A 17,834-nucleotide genomic window follows, 5' to 3' on the forward strand; every position below is an offset into this window, starting at 1 on the left:
ATTTATGTTAGAAACTTTGTAAATATATATGTTACAAAAAAATAAACTTGTTGTTGGCATAATTTGAGTGTTGAGGTGAATTGTTATTTCTGTAACCTTGTGATGAAATATGTGTTGCAAACACAACTTATCACAGGAATATGAATACAGGAGGCAGCTCCTGTACACCTCCTGCCTAACTCGTATATTATCCGACCTTCGCTTTGCAGCGGTACAGTGTCAGCCGTCCATTATGTTACCTGAACGAACAATGACAAAACCCTACACACACACAAATCACCCTAACGTGATACATCAAATGAACGACTGTCGTAGCTCAGTCGATTAAGGCAGTGTCTGAGATGCTCCCGGACGCAGGTTCGAATCCTCGTCACGGACACACACGTGTGACACACTGGACACACACATGACAAACTAGACACAATGTGACACACTGGACGCAATGTGACACACTGGACACATGTGACTAGACACAAACACGTGACACACTGGACACAAACACGTGACACACTAGACACACACACATGTGACACACACTAGACACACACACACGTGACACACACTAGACACACACACATGTGACAAACTAGACAAACTGACAAAGAGATCTCGGCAACACAGCCAAAGGAATCTAAGACCAGAACTTCAAGTATCGCGCTGATTCAAAGTTAAGTAAAACCCGGATAGAATTATTATTTGTTAATAACTGGTTATTATTAAATCGTTAGGGAACCTCCTTAGCATGATGGTGGCTCTTGAGTGGAGAGGTTCCTGGGGCCAGATTCACGAAAGCAGTTACGCAAGCACTTACGAACGTGTACATCTTTCCTCAATCTTTGACGGCTTTGGTTACATTTATTAAACAGTTTACAAGCATGAAAACTTCCCATTCAGCTGTTGTTATTGTTATAAACAGCCTCCTGGTGCTTCGGAGCTCATTAACTGTTTAATAATTGTAAACAAAGCCGCCAAAGAATGAGAAAAGATGTACACGTTCGTAAGTGCTTGCGTAAGTGCTTCCGTGAATCTGGCCCCTGGTGTGGTCGCTCCCGCGTCCTTCGTGACTGTGAACTTATGTTTTCACAGTTTGCACTGTAGTAAGGTTAAGTAACATGTGATTGTATCATAATTATTTATGATACGAGGGAACTATTGACGGTTTGTAAGTCCTTAAAGAGCTAATCATGTTTCTAATTAAGAGACAATTTTAAACTATTATTAACCCTTAAATTAATATTGACGGGTAATTTGACTGTTTAGGTACTTGCCTAATTGTGCTTGCGGGGGTTGAGCTTTGGCTCTTTGGTCCCGCCTCTCAACTGTCAATCAACTGGTGTACAGATTCCTGAGCCTATTGGGCTCTATCATATCTACATTTGAAACTGTGTATGGAGTCAGCCTCCACCACATCACTGCCTAATGCATTCCATCCGTTAACTACTCTGACACTGAAATTTTTTTTTTTTAACGTCTCTGTGGCTCATCTGGGTACTCAGTTTCCACCTGTGTCCCCTTGTTCGTGTCCCACCCGTGCTGAAGAGTTTGTCTTTGTCCACCCTCGTAGCCTGGTGGATAGCGCGCAGGACTCGTAATTCTGTGGCGCGGGTTCGATCCCCGCACGAGGCAGAAACAAATGGGCAAAGTTTCTTTCACCCTGAATGCCCCTGTTACCTAGCAGTAAATAGGTACCTGGGAGTTAGTCAGCTGTCACGGGCTGCTTCCTGGGAGTGGAGGCCTGGTCGAGGACCGGGCCGCGGGGGACACTAAAGCCCCGAAATCATCTCAAGATAACCTCAAGATAACTCTGTCAATTCCCCTGAGAATTTTGTAGGTGGTTTTTGTAGGTTTTGTAGGTAATGTTGGTTCTCGCAAATTTAATAAGTCAATATTGACTTATTAAATATGTGCATAGGTGACATACTTAACATAATAGATACCCTTAAAAAGATTCATAGAAAACACCGACCTTACCTAACCTTGTTAGTATCTTAAGATAAGCATCTTATTGCTTCGTAATTACAATTATTACCTAACCTATAATAGGTATAGGTTAAGTAATAATTGTAATTACGAAGCAATAAGATGCTTATCTTAAGATACTAACAAGGTTAGGTAAGGTCGGTGTTTTCTATGAATCTTTTTAAGGGTATCTATTATGTTAAGTATGTCACCTATGCACATATTTAATAAGTCAATATTGACTTATTAAATTTGCGAGAACGGGTTGGGTATGAGGCCTTGAGTGCTTGTTCCCGCCCACCTCAGCCTTACTGAGTAGTTATGTTATGATCTCCTTCATTAGTTTAGTCATTTGTCAACACAGAACTTCATCCAGGCGAAGATTTATATTATAGTACTTAATAATTAAGGTGATTAATTACACATTACCGTAGTGGATATTTTCCATATCCCAAGCACCACTACTACTACCACCACCACCACCACTACCACCACCACTACCACCACCACCACCACTACCACCACCACTACCACCACCACCACTACCACCACCACCACTACCACCACCACCACTACCACCACCACCACTACCACCACCACACAGCGTCCCACTCACCACTACCACCACCACTACCACCACACAGCGTCCCACTCACCACTACCACCTCCACCACCACTACCACCACACAGCGTCCCAGGCACCACTACCACCACCACCACCACCACCACCACACAGCGTCCCAGGCACCACTACCACCACCACCACCACCACACAGCGTCCCAGGCACCACCACCACCACCACCACCACCACACAGCGTCCCAGGCACCACCACCACCACCACCACCACTACTACCACTACTACCACCACCACCACCACCACCACCACTACCACCACACAGCGTCCCTGGCACCAAGCACCACCACCACCACCACCACAGCGGTGGTGCCTGGTGGTGGTGGTGCCTGGTGGTGGTGGTGCCTGGTCGTGGTGGTGATATCTATGTTAGGGCGCTCAAAGCTCCCTCCTTTATTTTGCCCAGTTCAGCAGTCTCCGCCCTCAGCGCGTCCCCTCTCATATCTCTTCTATTCATCTAATAGTTTTATAAAATTCTCCAATCCTCACTCTCTCCCGGGAGCAGCGGCGGCCCCCTCATGGCGTGAAGGAATTTCTCCACCATTAAGGCTCTCGTATGTTTTCCTGGTGACAATCCGATCTCCCTCAGTCTTCAGTGTTATGGCGGGAAGAAAATCTTGGCTGGTCCGTCTCTCGTGCTTATCGTCAGCCTAGTTAACATTCAGACTATTTTATATTCCACTGTTATTTCGGGAGCCATTATGTTGTCTTTGGAGCATTTAACTCGTTTAAATATTGATGTTGACGGTAAAAACTTGTGGGAAAAATTTGAATTTGTAATTTTATTTTACGAAATTTTTGTGTATCATAATATTTTTAATGATAAATAATTCTGAATGGCATAAGCCTATAAGCCTCTCTCTCTGTGTTGCTGTGTGTGTGTGTGTACTCGACTATTTGTGCTTGCGGGGGTTGAGCTCTGGCTCTTTGGTCCCGCCTCTCAACTGTAAATGAACTAATGTACTGGTTTCTAAGCCTACTGGGCTCTATCATATCTACACTGTGTACTCACCTAGTTGTGCTTGCGAGGGTTGAGCTCTGGCTCTTTGGTCCCGCCTCTCAACTGTCAATCAACAGGTGTACAGGTTCCTGAGCCTATTGGGCTCTATCATATCTACACTTGAAACTGTGTATGGAGTCAGCCTCCACCACACCACTGCCTAATGCATCCTATTTGTTAACTACCCTGACACTGAAGAAATTCTTTTTCAGTGTCTCTGTGGGTCATTTGAGTATTAAGCGTCCAAATGTGTCTCAGTGTTCGTGTTCCACCCATGCTAAATAATTTGCCTGTGTCTAACTTCTCAGTTCCTGTGAGAATCTTATTGGTGATTATAGGTAATTATCGTGTCTATTATCAACGTTAATGTTTCCTTAATTGCTGTTCCCGCGTTCTTATCAGAAATTTTCTTACCCTTCGTTTCAATTACAATATTCACATCAATAAACTTATCTATCTCAATTTCCGCTCCCCTGCGCACTTATCTTACCTAGAGTGGTGTGAGTTATATCCTCCAGGTTTGTACCTATATATCATAAACCCTTCCCTCTCTACCTACCTCTGTAGGTCATACCTTCTCTGTCTCTCTCTCTCTCTCTCTCTCTCTCTCTGTCTCTCTCTCTGTCTCTCTGTCTCTCTGTCTCTCTCTCTGTCTGTCTCTGTCTCTGTCTCTGTCTCTCTCTCTCTCTCTCTGTCTCTCTCTGTCTCTCTCTCTGTCTCTCTGTCTCTCTGTCTCTCTCTCTGTCTGTCTCTGTCTCTGTCTCTGTCTCTCTCTCTCTCTGTCTCTGTCTCTCTCTCTCTCTCTCTGTCTCTGTCTCTGTCTCTCTGTCTCTCTGTCTCTCTCTCTGTCTATCTCTCTGTCTCTGTCTCTCTCTCTCTCTCTCTCTCTCTCTCTCTCTCTCTCTCTCTCTCTCTCTCTCTCTCTCTCTCTCTCTCTCTCTCTCTCTCTCTCTCTCTTGACTGCCAGTTTATCTATATCTCTATCACTTTGTCAATCTGTTTTTCTCTTTCTTTCTCTATCTGTCTGCCTCTGTCATTCTCTTTCTGTATTTCTATCTTAACTGTGTGTATCTGTCAGTTGGTTGGTATGTATGTCTGTATCTGTTTCTTACTTTCTCTCTCTCTTCGTTTTCACTTTCTTTCTGTCTTACTTGTATATGTTGCTCTGTCTCTCCATTTGCCTCTATCGCTTTATCTCTCTTTTTGTCTATATTTTTGTCTCCCCCAATAGTAACCTCGAAGCTTGGCTTCTCCCTCTCTGATTGGTCGGTGGCAATACTTCAGCTCTGATCAGAGTGCTTCACGACGTCCCATTCAGGCGACACAAGTTGCAGAACTTCCTAATGAGGAATCATCTGTCAGCTTAATAAATATCGTGCTATAAATATCTTATTATAGTTCCAGCATAATATATCCTGAACTGTCACTATATGGAGGGGCCTCGTAGCCTGGTGGATAGCGCGCAGCACCCGTAATTCTGTGGCGCGGGTTCGATTCCCTCACGAGGCAGAAACAATGGGCAAAGTTTCTTTCACCCTGAATGCCCCTGTTACCTAGCAGTAAATAGGTACCTGGGAGTTAGTCAGCTGTTACGGGCTGCTTCCTGGGAGTGGAGGCCTGGTCGAGGACCGGACCGCGGGGACACTAAAACCCCGAAATCATCTCAAGATAAGATCACAAAGGTAAATGATTTTGCTTTGCGCAGCGTGAGGTCAATGAGAGGTCCTCACGTCTCTGTGTATATGCAACTTACTTGACAAGATGTGCATATACCATGCAAGATACTCATGTACAGTCTTGTATTTGCTCTCAATCGACTTGAGAATGGTCCAGGACGGACCGAAACGTCGTCGTCTCTTCAACTTCTTATGTGTGATCTGGTCAACATACTCATGTAGATGTCAAACGCTTGACAATAAATATACACGAGGTCTAAGATATGTTGTGTACGCAATCTAATGAGAAAATATACCTACCAGGAAACACTGAGTACATGAGCTCCTAGTCACCATGTGTATTCACCTAGTTGTGCTTGCGAGGGTTGAGGTTTGCTCTTTCGGCCCGCCTCTCAACTGTCAATCAACTGTTACTAACTACTAACTAATTTTTTTCCCACACATACACCCCAGGAAGCAACTCCGTAGCAGCTGTCTAACACCCAGTTACCTATTTACTGCTAGGTAACAGGGGGGTATTCAGGGTGAAAGAAGCTTTTCCCATTTGTTTTTGCCTGGTCCGGGAATCGAACCCGGGCCACAGAATTACGAATCCTGCGAGCAGTCCACTCGGCTACCTGACCCCGTATCTCACGTGTGTGTGTGTGTGTAACCTTGACAAAATGTGGACACGTCTTGCAAGACTCCTTGTGTACATACGCCGCCGTGTGCACATGCCTTACAAAACACCCTGTGTGCGTAACTTGCTGGACATCATGTACACACGGCCTCCAAGGCCCTCTGTGTACACACGGCCTCCAAGGCCCTCTGTGTACACACGGCCTCCAAGGCCCTCTGTGTACACAGCCTCTATTGCGTCCTATACCCATGACCTTCAAGAAAAAGTAATTTTATAATCAAGTCATTACATCACGGAGTGCGTCAACGCGTCATCCTTATCAATCATCTTATCTACCCTCACCTCGCAAGACTCACTCACCTGGAGACGTGACTCTAATCTTTCCAGCTTCCCCTCAACAGTCGTGGTTCTGATCTTATCAGCTCTCCTCATCCAGCAAGAGTCGTCCCTCTAATCTACCCCAGCTTCGCCTCAACAAGAGTCGTGGCTACAATCTACCCGGTGCCATCTACCATCGTGCAGTAATCTAGGCACCACCAGCTCTCTGTAGCTCTGCCAAGCCTTATCTCTCGTGGGATGATGAACGACATCTTTTAGTTCGGTCGCAAAAGATAGCAATTTGAATGCATGAGGCGCTGTCTATGCGTCGTTTAATATGAAAATTTCTCAAGACCTTAAAATTATATTTCACATATCAGAGAAAAACCTAGGAAGTATAATGAGAAATATATTTTTTCACGTTATAAATATTATTTGAAATTATATTTACACGTGTAGTGTGTGTATATTTTAATTTAAAAATTGATTAAAACAAATTGAGAATCGAGAAATGGAAAATTTCTAGCAGAGCAATAAGTACTGTTAGTCACCCTAACCAGAGAGGCCTAGAGTGTTTGCTCACTCTTCACTCACGACTCGGAAATCCTTTCTTTTAATAAAAATCGGCCCGGGTTCGATTCCCGGCCCAGGCAGAAACAAATGGGCAGAGTTTCTTTCACCTTGATGCCCCTGATACCTAGCAGTAAATAGGTACCTGTGAGTTAGACAGCTGTTACGGAGCTGCTTCCTGGGGTGTGTGTGTGGGAAAAAAATATAAAAATAGATAGTAGTTAGTAACAGTTGATTGACAGTTGAGAGGCGGGCCGAAAGAGCAAAGCTCAACCCCCGCAAACACAACTAGATGAATACACACACACACACACACACACACACACACACACACACACACACACACACACACACACACACACACACACACACACAGGAACCTGTGTAAGGAATCATTCAGAATCTTGTACACCACATATGTAAGACCAATCCTGGAGTATGCGGCCCCAGCATGGAGCCCGTACCTTGTCAAGCACAAGACGAAGCTGGAAAAAGTCCAAAGGTATGCTACTAGACTAGTCCCAGAACTAAGAGGCATGAGTTATGAGGAAAGGCTACGGGAAATGCACCTCACGACACTGGAAGACAGAAGAGTAAGGGGGGACATGATCACAACCTACAAAATCCTCAGGGGAATCGACCGGGTAAACAAGGATGAACTATTCAACACTGGTGGGACGCGAACAAGGGGACACAGGTGGAAGCTGAGTACCCAAATGAGCCACAGAGACGTTAGAAAGAACTTTTTCAGTGTCAGAGTAGTTAGTAAATGGAATGCATTAGGAAGTGATGTGGTGGAGGCTGACTCCATACACAGTTTCAAATGTAGATATGATAGAGCCCAATAGGCTCAGGAATCTGTACACCAGTTGATTGACGGTTGAGAGGCGGGACCAAAGAGCCAGAGCTCAACCCCCGCAAGCACAATTAGGTGAGTACAATTAGGTGAGTACACACACACACACACCCACCCACTCTCCCAAAGTGGGAGAGTGGGTGTGAGACTTACCCAAAGTGTAAGTCTCCTATATTATAAATGCTATTCAAAGTATCACTAATTTATTGGTATTCGAGATTATGGCTCGCCCTCTAATTGCTCACCCTCTAATTGCTTACCCTCTAATTGCTTACCCTCTAATTGCTCCCCTCAAGTGAAAGACTATCTTAATGACCCTTTCATACCTAAGACTTCAATATACATCACTAGTAATATTTTCCAGCTTCTAGGTGCCCTGCCAGGTGACTAATATATATCTTGAAAAATGTTGCAAATGTTAGAGGAAAGCAGTTTGCGAAGAGGAAGATGTAGCAAGTCTCTCTGTGAGATGCCTTAAGTAATGAGACGCTCGAGGCTCGTGCAAGTTTTCTGCCCAAACTTTCATCACCAAAGGCATAGGAGTTGACTTGTCCTAATGAGAAAATGACATCATTAACATATATTAAAATACTTAATGACTTATTATATTTTTTTGGTAACCATTAAATTTGTAGAAACCATTCAATTTAATATTCGGAAGCTTTAATAAATACTGTGGAGTAAAATGTGTTTAATCTGCTCCACAGACAAATTAACAGCTAAAATATCGAACTTATCGTGTGTCGTCACAGGTGACCTTTGGACCCTGAGAAGAGGTCCAAAGGCCACCTTTGGCCCTCTTCCTGCATCATATTTTTCTCATATTTCTTGGTTAAGAGAATATAATGGAATAATGTGCATAGGCAGAGTTTGTCATTCAACACTTCTCCGATGAGGACAAGTTGGCTTAGCTAGGAATGTAATAGTCTAGAAATATTCACTATTAATTGTCGATGAAAAGTACACTCATTTTGTTATTATGCAGATCTCCACTCTCTCTCTGTGGAGATGGTGAGCTGCTCTCTCTCTGTGGAGATGGTGAGCTGCTCTCTCTGTGTGGAGATGGTGAGCTGCTCTCTCTCTGTGGAGATGGTGAGGTGCTCTCTCTCTGTGGAGATGGTGAGCTGCTCTCTCTCTGTGGAGATGGTGAGCTGCTCTCTCTCTGTGGAGATGGTGAGCTGCTCTCTCTCTGTGGAGATGGTGAGCTGCTCTCTCTCTGTGGAGATGGTGAGCTGCTCTCTCTCTGTGGAGATGGTGAGCTGCTCTCTCTCTGTGGAGATGGTGAGCTGCTCTCTCTCTGTGGAGATGGTGAGCTGCTCTCTCTCTGTGGAGATGGTGAGCTGCTCTCTCTCTGTGGAGATGGTGAGCTGCTCTCTCTCTGTGGAGATGGTGAGCTGCTCTCTCTCTGTGGAGATGGTGAGCTGCTCTCTCTCTGTGGAGATGGCGAGCTGCTCTCTCCCTCTCTCATTCTCTCTGGAGTGGTTGAACTGTCCGCTCTCACTGTCCTGGTTCAAGGCCACTAATGTACCTGTGGAACACGGCCGACACACTAACTCTGTGAGGTGTTGCTGGTCCTAATCTACCCAACATGTCTGTGTGACGAATTATTACACAGACTTGAGAATGGTCCAGGAATTATTACATTCTCGACTTGAGAATGGTCCAGGACGGACCGAAACGTCGTCGTCGTCCCTTCACCTTCTAGTGTGTGGTCTGGTCAACTTACTTTAGCCACGTTATTGTGACTCATCGCCTGCATATTACACGGAAAACAGGTTTTCTCGGCTCACAGGGAATAATTTCTTGTTGCTTCTACACATAGGAGTGCAGTGAACCTCGGAGCGTGTCAGTGCGCCGAAACCTTTAGAAAATAATATAGCAATAATCATTTAGAATTTTAGTGAAATTTTTGTCATAAAATTCTCCAACTCCTTCAAATTGCAAGAAAAGTCTTATCAAAAACGAGAGAGCAATTTAATCACAGTAATTATGAGTCGTCCAAATTAGCGCGTTTCAGGCTGAAGTGTTCCAATTTCGAACAGAAAATGAGCATTTAAGAGAGGCTTAAGCCACTGATTTTCGGACATTCCAGCTCGTTGTAGTAGAATTCGACTCTAATAATCCCATTCCTTCAGCTTAACACAATTGCAAGTGTGTTGTACATGTACACAAATGAGATGAAAAGGAACCATTTATTAGTACCAGTACTCACGTTTATATATGTTGTTGTTTTAGCTTGAGCTGCTTGGAACATTTTGTTCCGAGTATCAGGTAACGGTGTGACGGTGTGTGTCTTACACGCTCAGTGAAGACCTGCAGGGTCGGGCTACTTCGGCGGGGCGCTGGTGGGCGGGTCTCCTCAATGTCTGCTGAATGCTCATGGTATATTAGCAGTACCACAGACACACGTGGTGGCAGACCACGGACACACGTGGTGGCAGACCACGGACACACGTGGTGGCAGACCACGGACACACGTGGTGGCTGACCACGGACACACGTGGTGGCTGACCACGGACACACGTGGTGGCTGACCACGGACACACGTGGTGACTGACCCCGGCCACGTGGTGGCTGACCCAGGCCACGTGGGTCGTCAACACAGGGAATATACGACGCGGTGTTCCCACCGTTCAGGTTCGAATCCTCATCACAGCGCCTAGGGATTTTCTCACTGATACATCACGTTAGTGTGATTACTGTGTGTGTGTGTGTGTGTACTCAGACATGTGTTGATAACTATCCTGCCGCTCAGTCATGGCGTGTTAGGCTGGTCTAACATTCAGCATCATGGGATAAGTTGTACTTTAATGTCTCTTAACACTGATCCTTCTCTCACAGGTCACATCAACCACGTCCGCACCATGGCTGGCGTCGACTATGTGGGTCTGGGAGCGGGCTTCGACGGCATCAACAGGTCAGTTGATCACAGAAGTATTGGTCTCCCACTCGCCTCACTCACCGCCTCTGGTCACAATGATGTCAGTAGTAAACATCACACTAACAAGGTGTTTCAATGGGTAATGGAAAACATCATCATCACTGAACAGTGATTATTTCCAGAATACAAGACACAAAACAGATTTCAAAGAACAGGAATGTCATATGTAAAGGATCCAAGAATAACGATGTCAGATAACTTGATGCTTTATGAGCGTAGACGAAGCATCGCGTCAAACAAGGGTCGGAAGGGCAATGAGAACCATCAAATACTGGGATATCTTGAGATGATCTTGAGATGATTTCGGGGCTTTTAGTGTCCCCGCGCCCCGATCCTCGACCAGGCCTCCACCCCCAGGAAGCAGCCCGTGACAGCTGACTAACACCCAGGTACCTAATTTACTGGTAGGTAACAGAACATGGGGGTGAAAGAAACTCTGACCATTGTTTCTCGCCGGCGCCTGGGATTGAACCCCGGACCACAGGATCACAAGTCCCGCGTTCTGTCGGCTCGGCCGACCGGGGATGCCACTACAATTTTAAATTACTTTTCAAATCAGTTTTGCTTTTCCACCTGGAACAGTGTTCGATATGCGCCTCCACACGCAAGCCGGGAGAGATACGCCAGTCCAACTTCCTTTTCAATTCTGCGGCTTACATGTATTTTTTTATATCCAACGAAACACGAATTTGTCTCACTATTCATGGGAACCAGTCCTGGCTCCTCTCGGAGAAAACTATCTTCTCTCTCTCTTAATTGGATCCGAGTCTTGATCTCTGATATCTTGGCCATTTGAAGTCGATCATGTGGCATATCTCAGATAGTGTGAGGGAGCCGGTCGGCCGAGCGGACAGCACGCTGGGCTGGTGATCCTGGGTTCGATCCCAGGCGCCGGCGAGAAACAATGGACAGAGTTTCTTTCACCCTATGCCCCTGTTACCTAGCAGTAAAATAGGTACCTGGGTGTTAGTCAGCTGTCACGGGCTGCTTCCTGGGGGGTGGAGGCCTGGTCGAGGACCGGGCCGCGGGGACACTAAAAAAAAACCCGAAATCATCTCAAGATAACCTCAAGATAGTGTGGCTAATTAAAATTGGTCATATATTTGCCCGCTCCTGATTGGCTATTAAGGGCACGCAGCTATAAATCTAAGAGTCCCTTGAAGTCGGCATTGTAAGTCAACCAATCATTGTAAGTCAACCAATCATTGTAAGTCAACCAATCATTGTAAGTCAACCAATCATTGTAAAAATTTCTTGTATGTATGTACCTTACCTAAATAAACATTTATTTATTATTTATTTATTGTGTTAATACGAAATGAAACAGAAGAGGAAGGGAACTAGTCAAAAATAGTGCCAAGGCATTTTCTAACAGAGAAAACTTTAATAAAATATAAAATTCCAGAAGAATTTTGCATTTTTAATTAAAAAAAAGGCTGGTGCTGTGGTTGCATTATTCTAGAAACTACATAATATTGGTAACGTCCACTACACTCTTTGGTAAGGTGAAATTAGCTCAAATACACGTGAGGTATAATAATAATGGGAGGAAGGATGAGAATGGATGAAGAAGAGTGTGAATATATGGATGGGAGCGGCTGAATATGTGGGAGAGAGTTGCTGAATATGTAGATTCATTCTCTCTTTCTCTCTTTCTCTTTCTTTCTTTCTCTTTCTCTCTCTCCCTCTTTCTTTCTTTTTCTTTCTTTCTTTCTTTCTTTCTCTTTCCTTCTCTTTCTTTCTCTTTTTCTTTCCCCCCCTTCTTTCCCCCCCCTCCTCCCTCTCTCTCCCTCCCTCCCGCTATCTCGGCTGAATTCATTAAAGTTTATTATTCCTAATAATTCCAATAATTAATAATATCTAACATTTTAAAAAGTTTTATTTAAAAAAACATTTCATAACATTAAAAAAAAACTTTTTTTTAAATGTTTTGTCCTAACGTTGTATAATAATTGTTACAAATTCTCAAAAATCGTTCATAACCGTAATTTAAAATAGAATTAAAACGAACAAAAATGCCGCGTTTAAAACAGATTGAAAACGAAAGAAATTTTGTCCTGGGGAATTAATATAATCCTAAGGTGTCCTTGGGAGCTAGCCTTGAGTACTGCCCGACATTCCTCCTCAAAAGCAGTAGAGATTGCTGAAATAGATTGAATACAGAGAACATATACGGCACGCATAGACACTATAAAACAAAAAAGTATTGGAATGATGTCCAAGCTCTTGACATGTATTCTCTAGAAAGGAGACGAGACAGGTATCAAATAATATTTACCGGGAAAATACTGGAGGGCCATGTCCCAAATTTTCAAAGTCGAATAACAACAAACTGGAGTGAACGATATGAAGGGAATGCAGAAAAGAACCATTGAAGAGCAGGGGTGCCATAGACACAATCAAAGAACATATGAGCAACAGAGACCCATGGTTGTTCAATATGCTCCCAGCAATTATAAAAAATATTGTCCAAGCGAAATTGGAACCCTTCAAGAAGATATGGACAGTTTTGTGCAAGAGGTACGAGACAACTGGCCAGCAGTGGAAATGTCACTGAGGACAGTTCAAAGCAACAGGATTTTGGATCAAGCCCTCAGAAGTCAAGTGTGGCCTCGGGCGGGGCTTGGGAAGTAGAACAACTCCTGGAACCATCAAGCAGGTATATGTGGGCCTGCGGGCCGCTCCAAGCAACAGCCTGGTGGACCAAACTCTCACAAGTCCAGCCTGGCCTCGGGCGGGGCTTGGGAAGTAGAACAACTCCTGGAACCATCAAGCAGGTATATGTGGGCCTGCGGGCCGCTCCAAGCAACAGCCTGGTGGACCAAACTCTCACAAGTCCAGCCTGGCCTCGGGCCGGGCTTGGGAAGTAGAACAACTCCTGGAACCATCAAGCAGGTATATGTGGGCCTGCGGGCCGCTCCAAGCAACAGCCTGGTGGACCAAACTCTCACAAGTCCAGCCTGGCCTCGGGCGGGGCTTGGGAAGTAGAACAACTCCTGGAACCATCAAGCAGGTATATGTGGGCCTGCGGGCCGCTCCAAGCAACAGCCTGGTGGACCAAACTCTCACAAGTCCAGCCTGGCCTCGGGCCGGGCTTGGGAAGTAGAACAACTCCTGGAACCCCATCTAGGTATAATCCAGGTACGTGGCATGGGGAACAATGATAAGCGTAAAGTGTCATAGGGAACACGGTAAGTGTAGAAGTCACTGGAAACTAGGATAAGCGTCTGTTATCCTGGGGAACTAATATAGCTCAGATAGCGTCAGGTAGCTTCTTTAATTATTTTAGTAACAATTAAAATATAAAAGTATTCATTTGTTCAAGAATGCTGCATATATGCAACCCTCAAACGTTATACTTTGAAAAAAATACATATAACTTGCACTCATCTGAACAGAGTGGGATAACCACTGTTTGTCAACGCTAAACAGCGGAGATCATTTCCCAGGAGTGCTTAGTTGTTCCGTAATATTCGACACATAGCATAGTGCTGTGAATATTAGGAAGTGAAGGACAAATACATTTAATTACAAGAATACAAGAAGAGGAGAATGATTTAAACTGTTGAAGGTCTGGAATATTAAACAAATTTTTCCTTCGCAGGACTCCCACGGGCCTGGAGGACGTGTCCAAGTATCCTGAGCTGTTCGCCGAGCTGCTGAAGGATCCGTCATGGTCTCTACAGGACCTAAAGAAGCTAGCAGGACTCAATCTTCTTCGGGTCTTCAGGCGAGTGGAACAGGTACTGAAGCAGTTACTGGTGGTCAGTCCTGGACTAACTTCTCGTTCACGTAAGACACTCCCGCCACCTCTGACACTCCCGCCACCTCTGACACTCCCGCCACCTCTGACACTCCCGCCACCTCTGACACTCCAGCCACCTCTGACACTCCAGCCACCTCTGACACAAAAAAAAGATCAGAAACCGGGACCTCACCTGCCACCTGGACTACCCTTAAAGTTCTGGTCATACAAGCCACCCCGGCCCCGATAAGCTCTTACGTCTGTTTAATCAATATCTACCAGGATTTCCTCTGTGGTTGACTATCAAACCCCAGTCACTATCAATAATCTACGTGGCGCGCCTAGCCATGAAAATGTGGAAAGGAAAGGGAAATGTTTCCTCGTATCTCAACTAACCTCACCGAAGACCTGAAAGTTTTTGTTTAAATAAGATTACCGGATACACAAAATCATCAGCAATATTTTGGGTAGAAAATTACTTTTCATTTTGAGAACAACAACAACCTTTTAAAACCAAATCTTCCATGCATAGTCTAGCCTTACAATTTCTTCTTTATTCAGGTAACTAAGCCTTATCTTCCCGAATCATACCTAACCTAACCTTATCTAATATAACTCTTCAAGAAATCCAGGAAGACCGGTTAGCTCTATCTCACTTTTTTTTAATTGTTTCTTATTATAAGATCAGGTTTGAAGACCAGCATACAGGGAGCCGGTCGGCCGAGTGGACAGCACGCTGGACTTGTGATCCTGTGGTCCTGGGTTCGATCCCAGGCGTCGGCAAGAAACAACGGGCAGAGTTTCTTTCACCCTATGCCCCTGTTACCTAGCAGTAAAATAGGTACCTGGGTGTTAGTCGGCTGTCACGGGCTGCTTCCTGGGGGTGGAGGCCTGGCCGAGGACCGGGCCGCGGGGACACTAAAAAGCCCCGAAATCATCTCAAGATAACCAAGATATTACAGGAAAGGCACGTAAACATATGACACGAATATGACTGTGCAAGGAGAGATGAACCATAGAATCCATCAATGTGGAAATGGCCGTAGCTTAACTCTAACACTAAGAGACAAGGAGGCAATGCTTCATGATAATTATAAATTTATAAAAATAAAGAGAAACAGGTTAAAGTGGTTTATTAATAGGCACAGAAATTGAATATTTGACAAAGCCGCTAATTGCGTGCAGTGTCTTAAGAGGTGAGACAAAACACCCACAACAGAGAAAGGAATGAACATAAGAAAAGAAACATATATGCAATACAAAAATGTTGCGGATGGAGGTTTAGAACAACTACACAAACACCCTCAACAGGAGGAAAATGTTTGTAAACTGCGATAAATCATAAGGGATTCGCTCGACAAAATTTTCCATGATAGTTTACTTTTCAAAAAAACACCATGAACACTTTTCACGAATATAGATGACACCACTGAATTAAAGACGTAGACCAAATGGAAGTTATCACAGTTGAGGCAAAACGGCTGCCTTCAGCCTTAAATTTATAATAATAATTAATTTAAACCTCATTGTCCGAATTGCGTTGTCCCTCTTACGGTCGTACATATCCTTGTTAAATGTCCTGACTTCCAGGAGGAGCGTGTGTCTTGCTTTCCGACCGCCCCTCGCGGTCACCTGTCCCTCAATAGAATTCTTGGTGACTGGGATACTTTTGATATCGTTCGCCTTATGCGTTTTTGTTCTCGTATTGGCATCCTTGGTGATATTTAGCGTCCTCTGATTATTCCGCACTTATGTGCTACATAGCCTTCCCGGTTTGGTGCCTTCTTTTGATAATTACCTTACCTTAATTAATTTAAATGTATTACAAATGTTTTTATATAAGCGGTACATGCGTGGATAACAAAAGTAAAGCTAATTGGTATAAAAGGTCCTTGACAATTATGAGGTGGATTCAAGCAGGAGAGGCGGCACGTCGTCGTTATTTCATTTTCTGGTGTGTTGTTTGGTCATTATATCTTCAGCCACGTTATTGTGTCTCATCCGTGTAGGCAGAACCCGGGAAACAAACCGAAACTGTCTCTATTTTCCGCTTGTTACAACTTGTAATAAAGTTGTTACATCTTGGCTTAACGTGTTTATGACGTGTTAGAACGTTGTTACAACTTGCTATATTGGTTGTTATAACTGGTTAGGTGTTAAAACTTGGTCGAACGTTGTACCAACGTCGTAGTTTCGGTGTGTTTGGCGGGAAGGGCGAGCGGGCAGGTTATAAACAGGAATACATAGAGGGAGCCGGTCGGCCGAGCGGACAGCACGCTGGACTTGTGATCCTGTGGTCCTGGGTTCGACCCCAGGCGCCGGCGAGAAACATTGGGCAGAGTTTCTTTCACCCTATGCCCCTGTTATCTAGCAGTAAAATAGGTACCTGGGTGTTAGTCAGCTGTCACGGGCTGCTTCCTAGGGGTGGAGGCCTGGTCGAGGACCGGGCCGCGGGGACACTAAAAGCCCCGAAATCATCTCAAGATAACCTCAAGATCTCCTCTGTGTGATTTCCTTGTACTGCCATCTACCCAGCATTAAACAACAGCTTCGTGGTGATATCATCTCAGATGTTAACAGATGAAATCTTCCCTAAGTCTGAGTATTGTCAAGGGTTCGGTCTTACCACTGCAGAGTCGACTAGTCGAGCATTTATAAATATTTTATAAATCTAGCCATTATATAAATATTCTATGAAGCTATATTTAGTCTAGTCTATACATCTAGACTAGAAAACACAAACTGATTGAACAATTTGTCAATTAACAAAAACGTTCAAACAGAAACTTTAAAACTCGGTTGGAATTAATGAATTGTCAGGAGAAAGCGCCGAGCCATTATGACTATATAGCACTGGGAAGGGGTCAGGATAAGGATTTAGGATGGAACGGGGGGAAAGGAATAGTGCCCAAACTACTTGGACGGTCGGGAATTGAACACGGACCTGCAAGAAGCGAGACCTACGCTCTACCGTCCAATGCAAGTGGTTGGACAAACTCAGTTGGAGAGAAAAGCACATTATACCAAAACGCTAATTACCCATCACACCGAATTGTTAATCCGATAATCCCTGCATTGGTTCAGATAATCCATTTATCGTAACAAATTCTTAATCCTTTACTAAATCCACAGAGACTAGTGATTTCCTGCCTATTTTTAACCGGTATTTAATCTGCCATTTCCCTGTGTCTAATGTACTGTCTTCCATCATATTTTCCTCTATCATATCTATTACATATATGTCTTTCTAACACATACACACACATCCCGAGGGTACAGCCCCTAAGAGCGTACCTGTCTAACGCTCAGGTACCTATTAACTGCTAGGTGAACAGACGTATCAGGTAAGAAATATCTGCCCATTTGTTTCTGCCTCAACCAGTAATCGAACACAGGCCGATAGGGCTACAACCCAAGATCTCTGTCCGCTCGGAACTGTTTGCACGTGTGTGTGTGTGTGTGTGTGTGTGTGTGTGTGTGTGTGTGTGTGTGTGTGTGTGTGTGTGTGTGTGTG

General features: G+C 44.4%; 1 protein-coding gene across 6 annotated transcripts in view; it reads left to right on the plus strand.

Annotated features, from left to right (window-relative positions):
* Window positions 1-17,834, plus strand: part of LOC123760898 (dipeptidase 1) — a 181,091-nt gene that overhangs the window by 151,700 nt on the left and 11,557 nt on the right. For 4 of the 6 annotated variants that reach the window (XR_011229383.1, XM_045746715.2, XM_045746716.2 and 1 more), the window contains 2 exons: window positions 10,476-10,551; window positions 14,180-14,318. Coding sequence is in view for 5 of the 6 variants with exons in the window: in XM_045746715.2 (XP_045602671.1) it covers window positions 10,476-10,551; window positions 14,180-14,318 (215 nt within the window). In the remaining variant the exon portion in view is untranslated. The remainder of the gene's footprint in view (window positions 1-10,475; window positions 10,552-14,179; window positions 14,319-17,834) is intronic. The other 2 variants (XM_069329387.1, XM_069329398.1) reach the window with 2 other exon arrangements.

The sequence above is a fragment of the Procambarus clarkii genome, chromosome 3, assembly GCF_040958095.1.
Source record: "Procambarus clarkii isolate CNS0578487 chromosome 3, FALCON_Pclarkii_2.0, whole genome shotgun sequence".
NCBI classification, from domain to species: Eukaryota; Metazoa; Arthropoda; class Malacostraca; order Decapoda; family Cambaridae; genus Procambarus; species Procambarus clarkii.